Below are 15666 nucleotides of genomic sequence, written 5' to 3' on the forward strand. Positions count from 1 at the left end.
GCCCGCCTACCTACTTCCGCTCAATTTTCATTTCACTTCAGTAGTCAGTCTGGGGCTGGGGTGTATTCATGGGTTCCTGCTCGAACAGATTTTTTGGCGGTCCAATCAGCGTACACATCAAGTGGCTGAGAACGATGACGTCGAAGTCGCGCGCCAGTTTCAGTTGAATGCTGCGTTCCTTTATACTCGGAACTCGGAAATTTCCGACTTGGTAGTTCCAAGTTCCGACCTGTCTGTGTTCCAGTGCATCTGCTCGGGAAAGTATGGACGCCTAAAACCTTTCTCGTCCAAATAACTAAACGTTAGGCTCTAGCAAGTTACCGTTGCCAGGTACCGGTAGATCCATAGACTACAATATGTAGTGAAGTCGGAAATTACCGAGTTCCCCGTGCAACTGGAAGGCACCGTCAGAAGCCGGCTCATGACATACGTCACGACCAAATGTTTTGCGATTGGTTGGCTGATCCAGAGTGGCACTGGGCAGATCCAATAGTTTTAAACTTTAACAGACACCTGCCTCCAAGTGAGTGAACGTTTGCCAATAGGGCAGTTCCAGACCTTTTGTACAAATAAAATTAAGTATGATGGTCTGGTTGGACCAGGCTAGACATTTACTAGATTGTGTTTGAGAATTAGATAGAGGGTTACAAAAAAAGCTTAAAGTGGACCTATTATACTTTTCGACTTTTATGACCTATAAACGTTGTTATAATGATTTATAGTCATGTTTAACCATACTAGCGTATCAAATAATTACGTACATGCATTTAGACGTATTCCCTGCTGACCGTCTGGGGTGGCTGTGTCATCACGATTCTGAATTTTTCCATATATGGTAATGCTGCAACGTGATGGCACGCTCCGGCCATGCCCCCACCTTCCTGCTCTCAAATCTACCCGTGTGCTGCTGAAAGTGTTCCGGAAGGAAGGTAACCAATCACAACGGAGTGGGGTTTGCAGGAGGGGGGGGGGAGGGGGCGGAGATGGCCGAAGCACAGTGTTGACAGGGCATGCTGAATCGCCCAGATGAGAGGAAGCGTTTCCCGAAAATCTATATAGTTTTTTGTGATGTGATTCGTGTCAGGTTGCTCTATAGCAGTTTTTAACAAGAAATTAAGAACAGAAAAGTATATCCTTAAAAAGGAATACGTCACCCATACGGAACCGGCGTTCTGATATAAAATCGCTATTATAATATAATGAATGAGGTATTTCTTCCCTCAGTCTTTCCTCAGTCTTCCCTTGGCCCAGCTGTCCTGTTAATCCTAAACCTACATTTTTACTAGGGTAATACACACTAATAAAATGTAGGGTTAGACAGTGAGATCATAAAACACTCTTTCTGCCTTTTCTCAGGCTAGGATGAAACGATTTCAAAAATATTTGCACATTTATAGCCTACATAGGATCTCAGAGTTCAATACACCTTCATATTACCACCGGTGAAGTAGGTCTTTAAGTAACTCACTGGTCTATATGGTCAAACTAAACACAAACAAAAAGTTTGTCTCGTTCGACGGACGTCTTGCCGAGCTCCCCTGCAGCGGCCTGTCATGAGATATTATCATAGGTTATTATAGGGACGAGAGGGGAACTAACGCTTTGATCCTGGCTTTTCTCGCGAGACCAGGTATTAGTGTTTGCAGGGATTCAGAGGCGAAGGACTGTGACTCCAATTGAGATGAGAAGATATAAGACATTTTGTGAAGTGGTTAATGCGTCAGAGAACAAAGTCCTCTTATGTGAATGTGACCGTTAGTTAGAGCCAACAGCAATCAGGCCAACACGCTCCGTTGTAAAACGGTAACTTTGAAAATAAATTAATAAATAAGTTCGTCAGCTCCTCACTGGCGGAACTGTGTAATGGGACGTCCCTTCTTTGTAGAAGCTCACGTCAATGACTCGCTCTGATTTTAATATCCGGAGACCATTTGACCAGAGTCTCGTAGGGAAGGCGTTTTCTCTTAAAGAAAGTGTTGTTGTTTCCTCAGTGCACAGCCTTAGCTAAAACGACGCGAAATGAGGATGGCGTTTTACACAAGCGTGTCTGATTTAGAAGAAACGTCAGTTAACGCTTTATTAATGAAGGATCGGTTGGATACGACGGACACATGTGCGTGCCCGACCAGCGCGGAGCTCGGTGCGGCAGTGTCCGTGTCCCTGGGTTTGGATACGGTGTCTTCTCCGCTCAACAACATGACACAGGGCTCCAGCAGCGCCTTTGCTGACTTCGAGCAAACTGTGGAGAACAGTTCCCGAGGAGTTTTGGACTTTGGAGCTCGAAATATGAACTCCGAAGGCAGCAGGCTTTTGCCGAACGAGCCTTACCCTAGAGAGAAGGACCTTGGAGAGATGTGTACTACAGGCATACAGGCGGTGAGCTGCATGGATCTGCTCAGATCAGCCGACATGGACAGCGCGCACGCGGCGCACACCCTGACGCGCGGACCGCTGATTTCCAAATACGTTTGCAAGGAATCCAACTTATTTATGAACCTGGTGGCAGAGCAGCCCCCGTCCTCTCAGGTGGACCAGCTCAAACCATACTCTACCAACCCAAACCTTTACAGAGAAAGCCCGGCTGTGTGGTGCGCATACAGCGGACGTTCCGAGCCCGAGAAAGGCGGAGCGGGCGGACATCATTGTTTGTGTAAACATTCTAACTGTGGACAAGCCTCCGTCGGATCCAGACAGGAATGCCAAAGTGTGTGGCCCAACAGGGGCGAGCAGGGTGATACAGGTGGCTCTCAAGCCGCGATGGCACAAGCGTATAGTCAAGTGGAAAGTTACCAAGCTGCTTTTCCCCAAGGCCATGACACTTTCCCCACTATCAAGACCGAGCCTTCAGTCATTGTGAATTGCACAAGTCGCAGTTTCAGGTAAATAATGGCTTTTAACAATGATCAGACCCTACCAGTACCTGCTGTTTATTGGCTGACTATCAGGTCCGGGCGGCAAGCTGCCAAGAACAATACATTCTTCAGTCAGTCAACTTATCTTTCTTTATTCAGAAACTAAATGACAAATGTTTTGCCAAAGGTCCTTGTCCGTGTCATGTATTTGATGCTTTATTAAATACATCCACCAATTGAAAGCTTCACTGTCCCTCTATGTCTGACGGTTACCTTGGCATTTCTGCTGTAGCGCGTCCTCAGTTGCCCTACAAGGTATCCGATATAATAAATACGTTAAAGTAAGTATCATGTATTATTAATTGTGCCTTGTATTGTAGAATGATTCCCCGTCTGGCTGCAGTATCAGTCCTAACAGCCTCATGTGCTCTTCTTGGCCTTGGCCGAGTTTTTTCAGCATGCAGACTGAATCAAAGTTCACCCTTTCCCTAACTTCCCAGAGCGGCCCTTACAGTATCTGTGATAGCTGTACAAATATAACTGTCACTATACACAGGAGATACAGCACCTGTTGCTGTGTGCTTGGATGAAACCTTCCGATTCTTCATGCTGATTAAAGTCTGGAAAGAATAACTTATTTTTAGATAACTTATTGTCTGCTAGATCAATACGGGAAATCCCATTTTATAATTGGATTGGATTTGGAGAATTAGTGCACCAAATCCAGACCAGGCAGAGAGCGTAAATAAGATGTCTAATGGCGCTTTTCCATCTCACAGCTCTACTTGTGTGGAAACTGTTTTCCAAACTGTTGTATCTGTGCCCCCTTGTGTATATTTGTGCCTGTGTGTGTGTGTGTGTGTATGTGTGTGTGTGTGTGTGTGTGTGTGTGTGTGTGTGTGTAGGCATGAGGACTTGTTTCCGGGTGTGTACCTCTCAGACAGGAAAGTGTGTCAGGTGTGTGCTGATGATGCCTCTGGTTGTCACTATGGAGCAGTCACCTGCGGCAGCTGCAAAGTCTTCTTCAAGAGGGCCGCCGCAGGTGTGTATTACACACACATGCTAACACACACACAATGAATCCTCCGCTGATTTAATGATTCTTACACCCACACACTCACAGGCTCATGCAGGCCAGGCAGGACACAGTGACCTGACATTAGAGGGCCAGTTATTTGTTATCAGCAAACACCTACGTATAGGGTTGCTATGAGTTGGAAGCCCAGGCATGGTTGAAGTGACTTGTGTGTGTGCCCCCAGGTAAACAGAACCACCTGTGTGCCAGCCGCAACGACTGCACCATCGACAAGCTGAGGAGGAAGAACTGTGCCTCGTGTCGCCTGAAGAGGTGTTTCATGTCTGGAATGAGCCTTAAAGGTGACAACTAAAGATATGGGCAGAATGACAAACGGAGTAAAGGGAAACTATCTGTGGTGTGTAAAAAGTGCAGAGTTGCAGTACATGCATTGGATCAGAACTTCCTAATATAATGTTCCAGCCCAAATACAGTAACTAAGGCATTTCAGAAAAGGTCAAAAGAGCATTTAGAATTATAAGCATATAATAAGCATTACAATAATAGCATATTGTAAAATATTGCTATAAGGGACTTCTGGATTTCTGTCCAGTCATCTGTAAATATTACAATAGAAACAAATTTAAGGTCAATATTTGGGTTAACGTTTTGAAAAAGCGCTTACCTTGCTCCACAGCAGCCAAACAGACCAAGCTGCCTGCTGCAGACATTATTTCTTAATCTATTGGGAAATAATCAGACCCCATAAAACTTACAATGGCAACTTCTCATGTCCTTTCCCCCTTGTGTGTTTTGGTGGGTGCAGGGCGCAGGGTGAAGGGGGTTGGACAGTCCAGGAGCCCAGAGGAAGAGCACCAGCTGGCTACCTGGGGACAGGGAGAACCAGGACACAGGGATCTAGGTGAGGATGAGTGTCACATAAGTATCATGCTCAATCGATACTGACAAATAACCGGTCGCCAAGAATGTGTGATTTGTTTTCTACCCCTCCTCTGGTGTGTGTATATGTGTAGCAGCGTCCCAGGCCCTGGCTCAATACATCCCCCCCAGCCTGCGCTCCTGCCTGTCCCTGCTCAGTGTCCTGCAGGCCATAGAGCCGGCGGTGGTGAACGCGGGCCATGACCCGGCCCAGCCCGACTGCCCCGCCTCCCTGCTCACCAGCCTCAACCAGCTGGGAGAGAGGCAGCTGGTTACCGTGGTGCGCTGGGCCAAAGCAATCCCAGGTAAGGTGGTCCAGGCTCAGGGTTACACTGACAAACTGTAGTCCATGATTCATGGAGGTGTTTGATTGGCCAAGAAAAAGATTTTAAATTAACTGAAATGATTTCTTTGAACGCTTTTAAATCTAAGCTGAGAGCATTTCAGACCACTTCTTTTACTTGTAGTTGTTTTTTATGAATTTTAATCTACTTGTAACTGTTTTTATTATTTTAATTGATAACAGTTTTTTTTCTGATTTTAATTTCTGTCTATATGTTGTGAGTGTAATATTGTGAGTGAACACTTAAACACTTGTTGCTGCCTCTTGGCCAGGACTCCCTCCAAAAAGAGGTTTTTAATCTCAATGGGATCTTTCCTGGTTAAATAAAGGTTAAATAAATAAAATAAATTGAACAGCAGTCCTAGAATAGTTGTTTCAGGTTCACTTGTAATGCCATTTGTACTTCATGCCAGGCAAAACACAGCAAGGCCAGACTTAAATGAAGCAAGAGGGGGGATGACACTGCAGTCATGTCACAAGTTTTCAGATACAGAAAAGCTATTAATCTGTCAGGCAAAGATAACATCTGTTACTATGGGCACGGCCGGGAGGTCTGCCACACCAGATACCAGGCCCTGTTGTATGCCTGTTAACCATTCTCATAGGAGCGGTCCATCTTCATCAAAGCAAATCAGTCTGTTCATGTATTAACCACTAGAGGGGGATGTGTTCATTTTAAGCCCCAAATCGCAGGCTGAAAAGGGCCAGCTCTCATATAGTGATATAGATTTATGTAATATACTGTGAAGTGTTATGTGATCATGCTTTGCCATAGCAGATGTTTAAAATAATATGTGTTTTTGAACAGGATTCCGTGACCTTCATGTGGATGATCAGATGTCAGTGATTCAGTTGTCCTGGATGGGTGTGATGGTGTTGGCATTGGGCTGGAGGTCCTACACACTCACCAACAGCTCCATGCTCTTCTTTGCTCCAGACCTGGTCTTCAATGAGTAAGTCAGGCCCTTTTGGCAGGGGATGCTTGTGTGGAGTTTCTAATGTCGAAGCGTTGGAAGTTGAACAAAGTTGGGAGAAGTTTCCTAAAACTGGTGCAGTCTCTTTATCAAACAAAGAACAGTTGTTTTGGGCCTAAACAGCTGTATCATTGTGACATTTGTTGGAGTCTCATGAGATTTCACCTGTCATCATGAGTGTAGATAGAACGACACGGGGGAAGAGGAGCTTCAGAGATAGATCTCAAGATCCCACAATGCACATATGCTGTTTTAGGCGAGACAGCACAACAAGTCTGTTCTGTTCTTAACTGTTTGCTTTGCATCTGATATTCGTGGCCGCAGAGGGATCACCTCTGATGATTTATTCCGTTTCATCTTTACATAACCATTGTACAGAACTGCAACAACATTGAGTTGTTTCTTTCTTCACTTTGACAAGTTTGGATTAACGCCGCGACATCATATGTTGGTGACACTCCAACGCCTTTCTTTAGCCTTTTCTTTGTACTTTTTAAAAACTTCAATAAATCACTGTAGATGATTTGCATGAAAACACATATCCATATGCTCTTATCTGTAAATTGTCTTCAGTGTTGAAGATTGGTGTTGCTCTGAATGCTAAAGCCAGCCATAGGGCCCCAGAGCTGCTTCCACTTGGCTGGTTTTTGGTGCAATCTTAGCTAAACCCTCCTTCTGTCTGCATTAGACCTCTGTCACTGCATTGGGCTGCATGGTAATGAATATGCCTGCCCTTGTTGCTGAACCTCATTTCTCTCCCTCTGATTCTTTCTTTTTTTTCCCATTATACATCTCACTCATTTTCCTCACCTCTGCTGCTCATTCCTTTGTCCTTGGCTCCTGCTTCGTTTACACAGCAACATTTTCAACATCAACAAAAAAGTATTTTTACGTTGCGAGCCGTTAGTCTGAAAACTTACTTCTGTATACGCAACTCTAGTGTCACGGTGTAAACTAGAAAAGCTGTTCCCTGTTGACATAATGACATCATGGCTCCACTCTGCAGCGTATAACATTTGTAGCCATGTGTGTGTTGCTATCTCTGATAAGTTTCTTAACGCACCTGGTGCCTGACCCTGTCCTGTCCCCTGCAGCCGGCGGATGCAGGTGTCCAGTATGTATGAGCACTGTGTGAGGATGAAGCTGCTCTCACAGAGGTTCTGCATGCTGAAGGTCACCCAGGAGGAGTTCCTCTGTATGAAGGCCCTGGTCCTCTTCAGCATCAGTAAGTCTGCTGTCTGAAGTCAGCATTTCAATGTCTACCTCCAGCAGGTGAAATATGTGTACAATAGAGTGTTGCTCTGAATTGACTAACATTCACTAACAAACCTACAATGAAACGCACAAGAATCAGTTCAAGTTGAAAAGAACATCTAAAGAAATGATTACATGTTAGGGGACAGCAGGACACAATGAAGCCGCTAATACAGTACATATTTTCACCTACGTGCACATTTTTCAAAAAGGAGTTATATACAGAACAATCCCAAAGGTGTTTGGAGGTGAAAGGAGAATGTCTTGCATAGCGAATGCATCCTTCTAATTTGGTTTAGAAAAAAGAATCCTTTTGACAAACACAAAGAAAACATAAAAATACAACTCATACCATTTGTGGAATATTAAAATGTTTATAAGTAAGATTACTAAGGTGCTATCAAAGCAGTACCATGTTGTTATGCATTACTGTAAAATTATATTGGTTGTTATTGAAGGGGGTTAATTGTTGCTGCTATTTTGGATTATTTGAGCAGTGGAGATGCCATAGCCATGCTTCAGAGAATTGATTCAAGATTCAAGAGGTTTATTTGTCATATGCGCATTAAAACTACGCAAAATTAAAGAGGAAAGCATGCAAAGGAAACACCTTGACATTGCCAAACTGAAATGCCCAAAGACCAAAAAAGAGTTTGTGGTAGAATTGAAAAACCGCTTTGCTGCCTTAGCTGATACCAACGAAGACCCTGACATGGAGACAAGGTGGGAGTCGATAAAGAACACCTACGTTGAGACATCAAAAAGTATCCTAGGCTATAGAAAGAAACAGAATAAGGAGTGGTTAATAAGGAGTGGTTAACACCGGGAACGTGGAAGAAAATAGTAGAGAGGAAAGAGCTCAAGGCCAAAATGCTGAGCACCAAATCACCTAGATTAATACAACAGGCCCAGGCTGCGTATAAGAACAAAGATCATGAAGTGAAGAGAAGTGCCAGGAGGGATCAAAGATCCTTTGTAGAGGAGCTTGCGATAGAAGCTGAACATGCTGCTACCAGGGGGGATTTAGGAGTTGTCTACAGGATAACCAAACAGCTCTGTGACAAGAAAAACAGTCACTCTGCCCCTGTAAAAGATCTTAATGGGAACAGCCTGACCATAGAAACCGAACAAGCAACGCGATGGGTACAACATTTCCAACAAGTCCTCAACAGACCGGAACCGGATGATGCCGCAAATCCACCAGCAGCAGATGTTGTCCTGGACATTGACACCAGTCCACCAAGTAAAGATGAAGTCAGACGTGCGATCTCAGCCTTAAATAATAGAAAGGGGTGTGGAATTGACAGCATCCATGCAGAAATGCTAATGGCCGATGTTGAAACTTCAACAAAGGTTCTTACAAACTTCTTCCATTCCATCTGGGACAAGGACACTATCCCGGACGACTGGGTCAAAGGGCTCATTTAAAGCTCCCAAAGAAGGGTAATCTTCAAGACTGTGACAACTGACGAGGCATCACACTCCTATCCGTACCATCAAAGGTATTCTGTAGAATTCTCCTAAACAGAATTAGCTATTGACACCAAACTCAGAGAAGAGCAAGCCGGATTCAGGAGAGGTAGAGGATGCATAGACCAGATATTTGCCCTTAGAAACATCATCGAGCAGTGTTTAGAATGGAACAACCCCCTTTACATCAATTTTGTCGACTTCAGGAAGGCCTTCGACAGCCTCCATCGTGACACTCTATGGAAGATCCTAAGGTTCTACGGAGTCCCTCCTAAGATGGTCACCTTAATAGAGTTGTTCTACCAGCACTTTGAATGCAGTGTTATTCTTGATGGAAAGCTGTCTGAGTGGTTCCCTGTGAAGTCTGGCGTACGACAAGGCTGCATCCTCTCACCTATGCTTTTTCTACTTACCATTGATTGGATAATGCGTAAAACCACTGCAGACAAGCCAAGAGGTATCCAATGGACTATGTACTCCTAGTTAGAAGACCTAGACTTTGCAGATGATCTAGCTGTTCTGTCCTCCAATCATAACCATCTGCAGGAGAAGACTGAAAGACTGCATAACTTTGCAAAGCAGACAGGCTTAAATATCAACACCTCTAAAACTCAAATTATGTATATCAACCCAACTACAGAAACACCCTTCACAGCAGACGGCACACCACTTGAGAGAGTAGACAAATTTACCTACCTGGGAAGTCTTGTGAGCACTGATAATGCAGCCAGCAAAGACATCGACGCTCGTCTTGGAAAAGCTCGTAGCGCTTTTGCCATACTTCGGCCTATCTGGAAGTCCAAGCAATACAGCCTACAGACTAAGATCCGACTGTATAACAGCAACGTAAAGGCAGTACTGTTATATGGCTCGGAGTGCTGGCGAGTTGTTCAAAGCGACATGATAAAGCTTAATGTCTTTCACAACAACTGTCTGAGAAGAATTTGCCGCATTTTCTGGCCAGTGAAAATCTCCAACCAAGACCTGTATAGACAAACCGGAGGAAACAGCGTGGTGGACAACATCAAACGTCGACGTCTGAAATGTCTTGGACATGTTCTAAGAATGGACAGTCAGCGTATCCCCAAGGTTGCCTTGAGATGGACACTAACAGGAAAGAGAACGCGTGGAAGGCCAAATACCACTTGGAGGAGAACAATTACAGCTGAGCTGGCTGAAATTAACCTTACCTGGGGCGAGGCACAACATGTTGCCAAAGACAGAAACAAATGGAGACACACTGTATCGGCCTTATTTCCCATGGGGGAAGAAGAGGCATAAGTAAGTACATTAACAATTACAGCAGCAGTCATTGGCAATGAAATTCTTAAATCTCAGTCTTCTCTAAACAATGCAACATAGAAGAAGAAACACAAGTGAAGAGAGCAACACCTGAGACACAAATACACACAAAAGTAGTGCAAGGACACAGTGCAGAAAGAAGTGTAGATGGGATGGACAAAGTGTGTGAGAGTTATTGTTGTGTATTTATGTTCTCAGTGCCCGTGGAGGGCCTGAAGAGCCAGCGTTGTTTTGATGAACTGCGGACGTCCTACATCAAGGAGCTGGATCGCCTGGCCAGCCACCATGGGGAGACCAGCCGCACGCAGAGGCTCTTCCAGCTCACACAACTGTTGGACTACCTCCAGACGGTAAGACCCTCATACCCTGCCCATAGAACAAACACAACATGCTTTCAGCTGTTATATAATGAAGTTTTTGTTAGTCACAGGTCTACTCAAGGAAATATTGTGCAGCAAGGTGCACAACGCAAGCAAAAAAAACTTGGCTTACAACAATACAGGGTTCAATGACTTAGTAACTAAACAGGAAGCATCAATTTACTCATGTCATGGCTGGATTACTTTATTCAAGGCTGTTAATAATTACAAATGTAACCAACAGTCTTATTTTAATTCTGTTACAGACGGACTCCTGCAAACTGTAATATCATGTCATTCCTTCTAATTTTTTCCCAAGCAGCAACCCTAACCCTAAACCCAACCCTAACCCTAACCCTAACCCTAACCTTTGTGTACAGCTCCAGTTTGTGCACACATCCACAGGCATCAGCTGAGGTTAAACACATACCAATGGTCCTGTGTCTCCCAGGTTTGAGGAGGGTCACTAGCATTGCTGCATAAAATAACTCTAATGCTCCTTTGACCGGTAGTGTCTGTGATTGAAGGCAGCCCACTCTAGTCCTCTCTATCACCAAGTAACTGCAGACTGATCGTCCAGGCCAACCTGTATTAACTGCTATACAGACTAGTATTCAGAGTGCCATCATGTGATCTTTGTCCTGCTGCTTTCTGAGCCTCTCATTGTATTTGTCCAAATCAAATCCAGGGAAAAGTGAAGCCATTAAAGAGATAATGTACGTATATTGAGAGGGATTTTCCTCTGAGTGTCAATGATTTACAGGTTTGTTTATACTGGTAGATCAGTTAGCTATGGCTAGTTGACTATCTGTTGAGACAATGAACACCGGTCTCTCAACTGTCTGGTGGTCAGGAGAGAGCTTAAAGTTAAACCAAAGTCCGGTCAGAAAGGCTGTTGTTGTTTCACATCACGATTCAATGATTTTCAATTTTCACAAGTTGTTATCTTCTTCCCGGAAAATAAAACTGCTACAAAAAACATACACTTGGAATAACATATTTTTGAATATACATTTATATTATAAATATAAAATATATAGGTATACATTTATGTATACCTTCCCAAAACATTATTGATCAATCTCATCCAAATATATCACAGTGAAGATTAAACCACAATTAACATTTACAAACTGTATTCAGACTTAAACAACATTGGGGAAAGCAGGCCATGGCATCTTTTACGCCCCTTTTGCATTAAGACATTCTCTCACTGCAGCTGCCCTATGTGGTCTCTGGTTGTGGTCCTGCAGCCTTAAAGAAATACTTCACCCATACGGAACCAGCGTTCTATCATTATAAAATAACTATTATAATATAATGAATGAGGTTTTTCTTCCCTAAGTCTTCCCTGAGAAGGAAACTGTAGGGTTAGACAGTGAGACCATAAAACACTCTTTCTGCCTTTTCTCAGGCAAGATGATCCCATTTAATTTTTTTTGCACATTTATACTAAATAGGATCTCCAAGTTCAATACACCTTCATATTCCAACTGGTGAAGTAGGCCTTTAAGTTGTTCCCAGACCCTTCTTACTTGTGGGAGGCAATATTTCTCCAGGTGGTCCTTGTACAGGACTGTGTTGACGTGTCCATCCAGCACCACCAATGGTGTTTCTCCTCCATAATGAATACCGGCTCATACCATCACTGAGCTCCACCTGCTTGAGTGGTTTCCTCGATGCAGTCATCACAGAGGTTCTAACCACTTAATCGCAGCACCCTCTGTCTTTTATCTATACGGTTAAGGGTAAAGCGGCTCTCATCCATAAAGACAACATGTTGCCAGTGTCCAAGCTGTAATGCCTGTCAGGTGTGGCCATACTAAATATTAGTGAGTGAGTGAGTGAGTGAGTGAGTGAGTGAGTGAGTGAGTGAGTGAGTGAGTGAGTGAGTGAGTGAGTGAGTGAGTGAGTGAGTGAGTGAGTGAGTGAGTGAGTGAGTAAGTGAGTGAGTGGTATTTGACTCAAATGTGTGTTATGTGTTCAATCGACCAAGGTGCAAACATTTTAACAAAACCCTTTTATTGTTCAATAACCCCAATTTTGTTTAAGCCTGAACACACAAAGATGAATTGTGGTTTAACGTTCACTGTGATATGTCTGGATGAGATTGATCAATAACGTTTCGAGAAGATAGACACTTTATCCATCAAGAGTAATTCACATTGTCACATTAATTTCATGAGAAGAGGTCAAAAATATTGTATTCCAACTTTATGATTGACCGTGTTCCAATAATGTTTGTGTATGGTGTTCTAGGGGTGGGGGGATCTACATTGTGGGCTATTTGCAAGTATGATATTTTAGAAGAAATACACTGATTAACAAGGGTTTAGAGAATGTGTGATAAGAGCATTAAAATGTGAAAAAAGAATGGGACAAAAAAAATCAAGGGACATTTAGAATAGATAAAAATGTGTGATTAATTGCGATCGAGTTAACTATGACATTAATGTGATTAATCAAGATCAAATATTTGAATCGTTTGACAGCACTACTTGCTGTGTAAAAGGGGCTATACTGTAGTGCAGATTACTGTATTGGACTAAAAACTGGTTGGGATGCAACCACTAGAGGGCGTAGAGCAACTGCTTCCCAGGGTTCAACCTGTAGAGTCTCTATGCAGATGTATATCAAAATATGTTGAATAAACAAATTTTGTACTAAATGTGGAGAATTAGACCACAGACAATCTACAACACTACTACATTTCCATATAAATTGATTGTAAGCTGAAAAAAGCTGTTTTTGGGTTTAGTTACACTAAAATACAAGTAGAACTTTTTTATTAGTAATTTGTACATACTATTAAAGCTGGGGTGGAGAATTTGGGGAGAAAATAACAGTTGGGATAGAGATTTGAATCCAAATACTTCAACCGCTCCACTTGTTCTCTTTGGTCCCTCCCCAATGGTTCCTCCCTGACACGCTCTACACCAACAAAGTCGTGCCAAAGTGTATGGACAGTCCCAACAGCCAATAAGAACAGAGAATCAGATTTTATTTTATTTTATTTTTTGAATCGGAGCCTCGCTCTGATTGGTCAAAGTGTACCGCTCATGTTAATTTTGACCAATCAGAAATCACATACCCCAGCTTTAATTGTGGAACAAAAATCAAACTCCTGACAGCAGTGTTAGGGGGCTGCAAAGTTTTCCTCCACTGAGAGCAGATCTTCAGCACTGTGGATTTCACCATTTAAAGGCAGAGCTTTGTCTGTGTCCCAATCACATCTCACATCTGCTAATGCCTTCAGAGCCAGAGGGCAGCAGAAGCTCTGTTGATCAGAGCCTTTCTGGGCTTTACCCTGGGCCTGTGGAGCTTACAGCGTCACAATGAGACTCATCTTTTTAAATCGCCCTCTTAAAGCTCACGTCAACAGTTGGGCGTTTGTTATTTCCCCTTTTATCTGCAGTCTTTGTTATTTTTTTCAGTGGCGTTACACATTGAAGCGAGTCCTTCCATGTTATTATATTAACCCCTGTGTGACCTTATCTTCTCTCTCTGTGTTTCAGGTTGTGAGGAAGCTCCACCAGTTCACCTATGATCTGTACATCCAGGCTCAGTCCCTGCAGACACGGGTTAACTTCCCAGAGATGATATCTGAGATAGTGAGCGTCCACGTTCCCAAGATCCTCTCTGGCATGGTGAAGCCTATCCTGTTCCACAACACAGCCTAGAGAACCCAGTCCCTCTGCTTGTCCTATATATGTCCCCTTGAGCTCCAGCACATAGTCTGGGCCTTTCTGCTAAAGCTAGGGAGGGCTTCTGATTTTATGCTGTGAAAGAAGTAAAATCTCCTTTTAGCTATGGGGTAAGAGAGAAGCGCAGTCAGGCTAATAGTGGACATGAATAAAAGGGCATACAGTTCGTTCTTCCAGTCTATGGTAATTTAATTGCATCTACTGTGTTCTTCCTTCTGCCTGTTATCTGTATCACACTCATCCAAACTTTCTGGAGCTGAATCAATCACTTTTGAGCATGCATTCCTCCACACCAGCCCATTAAAGGCTGGCCACCTGGCATTTAGACTTCTCCGTATTGATAACATGACATTTCTTTTTGAGATGACTGTTCTGAGAGAAAAACATGTTTGGCAAAGTTCTCCTATCCCTCTGTCTGTGTGCAGTAGTATGACATTTGGTCTGGCTTTTCCCCACAATGAATGTTATTGTGTGCACCTGAGGTGAACAAAGTTGTTGATTGACAGTTAATAAATGCTCGTGGCATGCATGCAAAGCAAAGCTGTCTTGCATTTTGAGAGCTTTTATCATCTGTATAAATAGTAGTTTAGGTGCAGACAAAAATAAATACACTTTTAAACAGCAAATTACTGCAATAATGCAAATTCCAAATTCATATTTATGAATATTGTGCTGTCGAAAAGGCACACCGAAAACAATAATTGGACGAAACACAAAATACTCTTAAGGACTCATTAGTTGACTGAAATAACAACACTACACTATGGTTGACTTTTTTAAGTTTGCTTGTTTTTGAGTTTCAATGATTATTCAAGTACAATTTTGAACATTTCATACTGTTGTAACTTTTCTACTGTTTCTTAATGTGTTCCCTGCAAGTGCTCTGTTGTGTATCATCACATGTAGCTTCATTTGACATTTTTGCTAAACGTTGACAGCTTAACATGTAATAAAAGCTGAGGCATGAGTGTGTATGACTGTTTGTTCATGGTGGGGGCAGAGTGAGAGAGTGGTATTATGGCACAAATCTCCTTAAAAAGTCTCGCTTTATTTGAGTGCACGCAGATTAAAATACAGTAATGTTCCTGTCTTTTTTGCTCCGTCTGATAGATTCACTTCTGTCTGCAATGCATTTCGGTGGAGAGACAGGCTTTTGAAAACAGCAGACAGACAGGTATTTTCCACTGCAGCATTTTACCCTCCCTCAGGATTATCCCTGTCTCTCTCCACCCAGCCAGGTAATAACTTATAACATCAAAGAGTCAAAAGAGAAAGACTTTAGGATTTATTTCATCTATTTATCCTGGAAAATACTGCCATGTCTGCTGATTCTGACATCAGAAAACGCTGCCTGTGTTCTAATACCATCTAGTGGCGGCTGTTGAATCTCCAGGAGTGCACTGAAACTCAGCCAGTGTAGTAGAACATCTGTTGGATCCATTGACATTTGCTTC

The 15666-nt window shown here is 43.0% G+C and overlaps 1 protein-coding gene across 2 annotated transcripts; it reads left to right on the forward strand.

Moving 5' to 3' along the window:
- The first annotated feature begins 1941 nt into the window (after window positions 1-1941).
- Window positions 1942-15179, forward strand: LOC307256198 (progesterone receptor-like). 2 transcript variants are annotated; one of them, XM_080035093.1, is made up of 9 exons: window positions 1942-2879; window positions 3758-3894; window positions 4113-4229; window positions 4694-4789; window positions 4902-5111; window positions 5958-6102; window positions 7218-7348; window positions 10348-10499; window positions 14024-15179. In XM_080035093.1, exons 1-9 carry the CDS (start codon window positions 2020-2022, stop codon window positions 14186-14188), a joined length of 2013 nt encoding a protein of 670 aa, XP_079891219.1. In that variant the 5' UTR covers window positions 1942-2019; the 3' UTR covers window positions 14189-15179. The 2 variants fall into 2 exon arrangements, with proteins under 2 accessions (XP_079891219.1, XP_079891220.1); XM_080035094.1 differs by having other exon boundaries at window positions 4905-5111.
- The last annotated feature ends 487 nt before the right edge of the window (window positions 15180-15666 follow it).

The sequence above is a fragment of the Ammodytes marinus genome, assembly GCF_949987685.1.
Source record: "Ammodytes marinus genome assembly, chromosome: 10".
Lineage (NCBI taxonomy): Eukaryota > Metazoa > Chordata > Actinopteri > Uranoscopiformes > Ammodytidae > Ammodytes > Ammodytes marinus.

Bases quoted from the DNA above. Each gene is read 5' to 3' on its own strand.
- LOC307256198 (XM_080035093.1), top strand. From the start codon at position 2,020: ATGAGGATGGCGTTTTACACAAGCGTGTCTGATTTAGAAGAAACGTCA. The intron at 4,230-4,693 runs GTGACAACTAAA...TGGTGGGTGCAG, and splicing joins GTCTGGAATGAGCCTTAAAG to GGCGCAGGGTGAAGGGGGTT. The intron at 5,112-5,957 runs GTAAGGTGGTCC...GTTTTTGAACAG, and splicing joins CTGGGCCAAAGCAATCCCAG to GATTCCGTGACCTTCATGTG.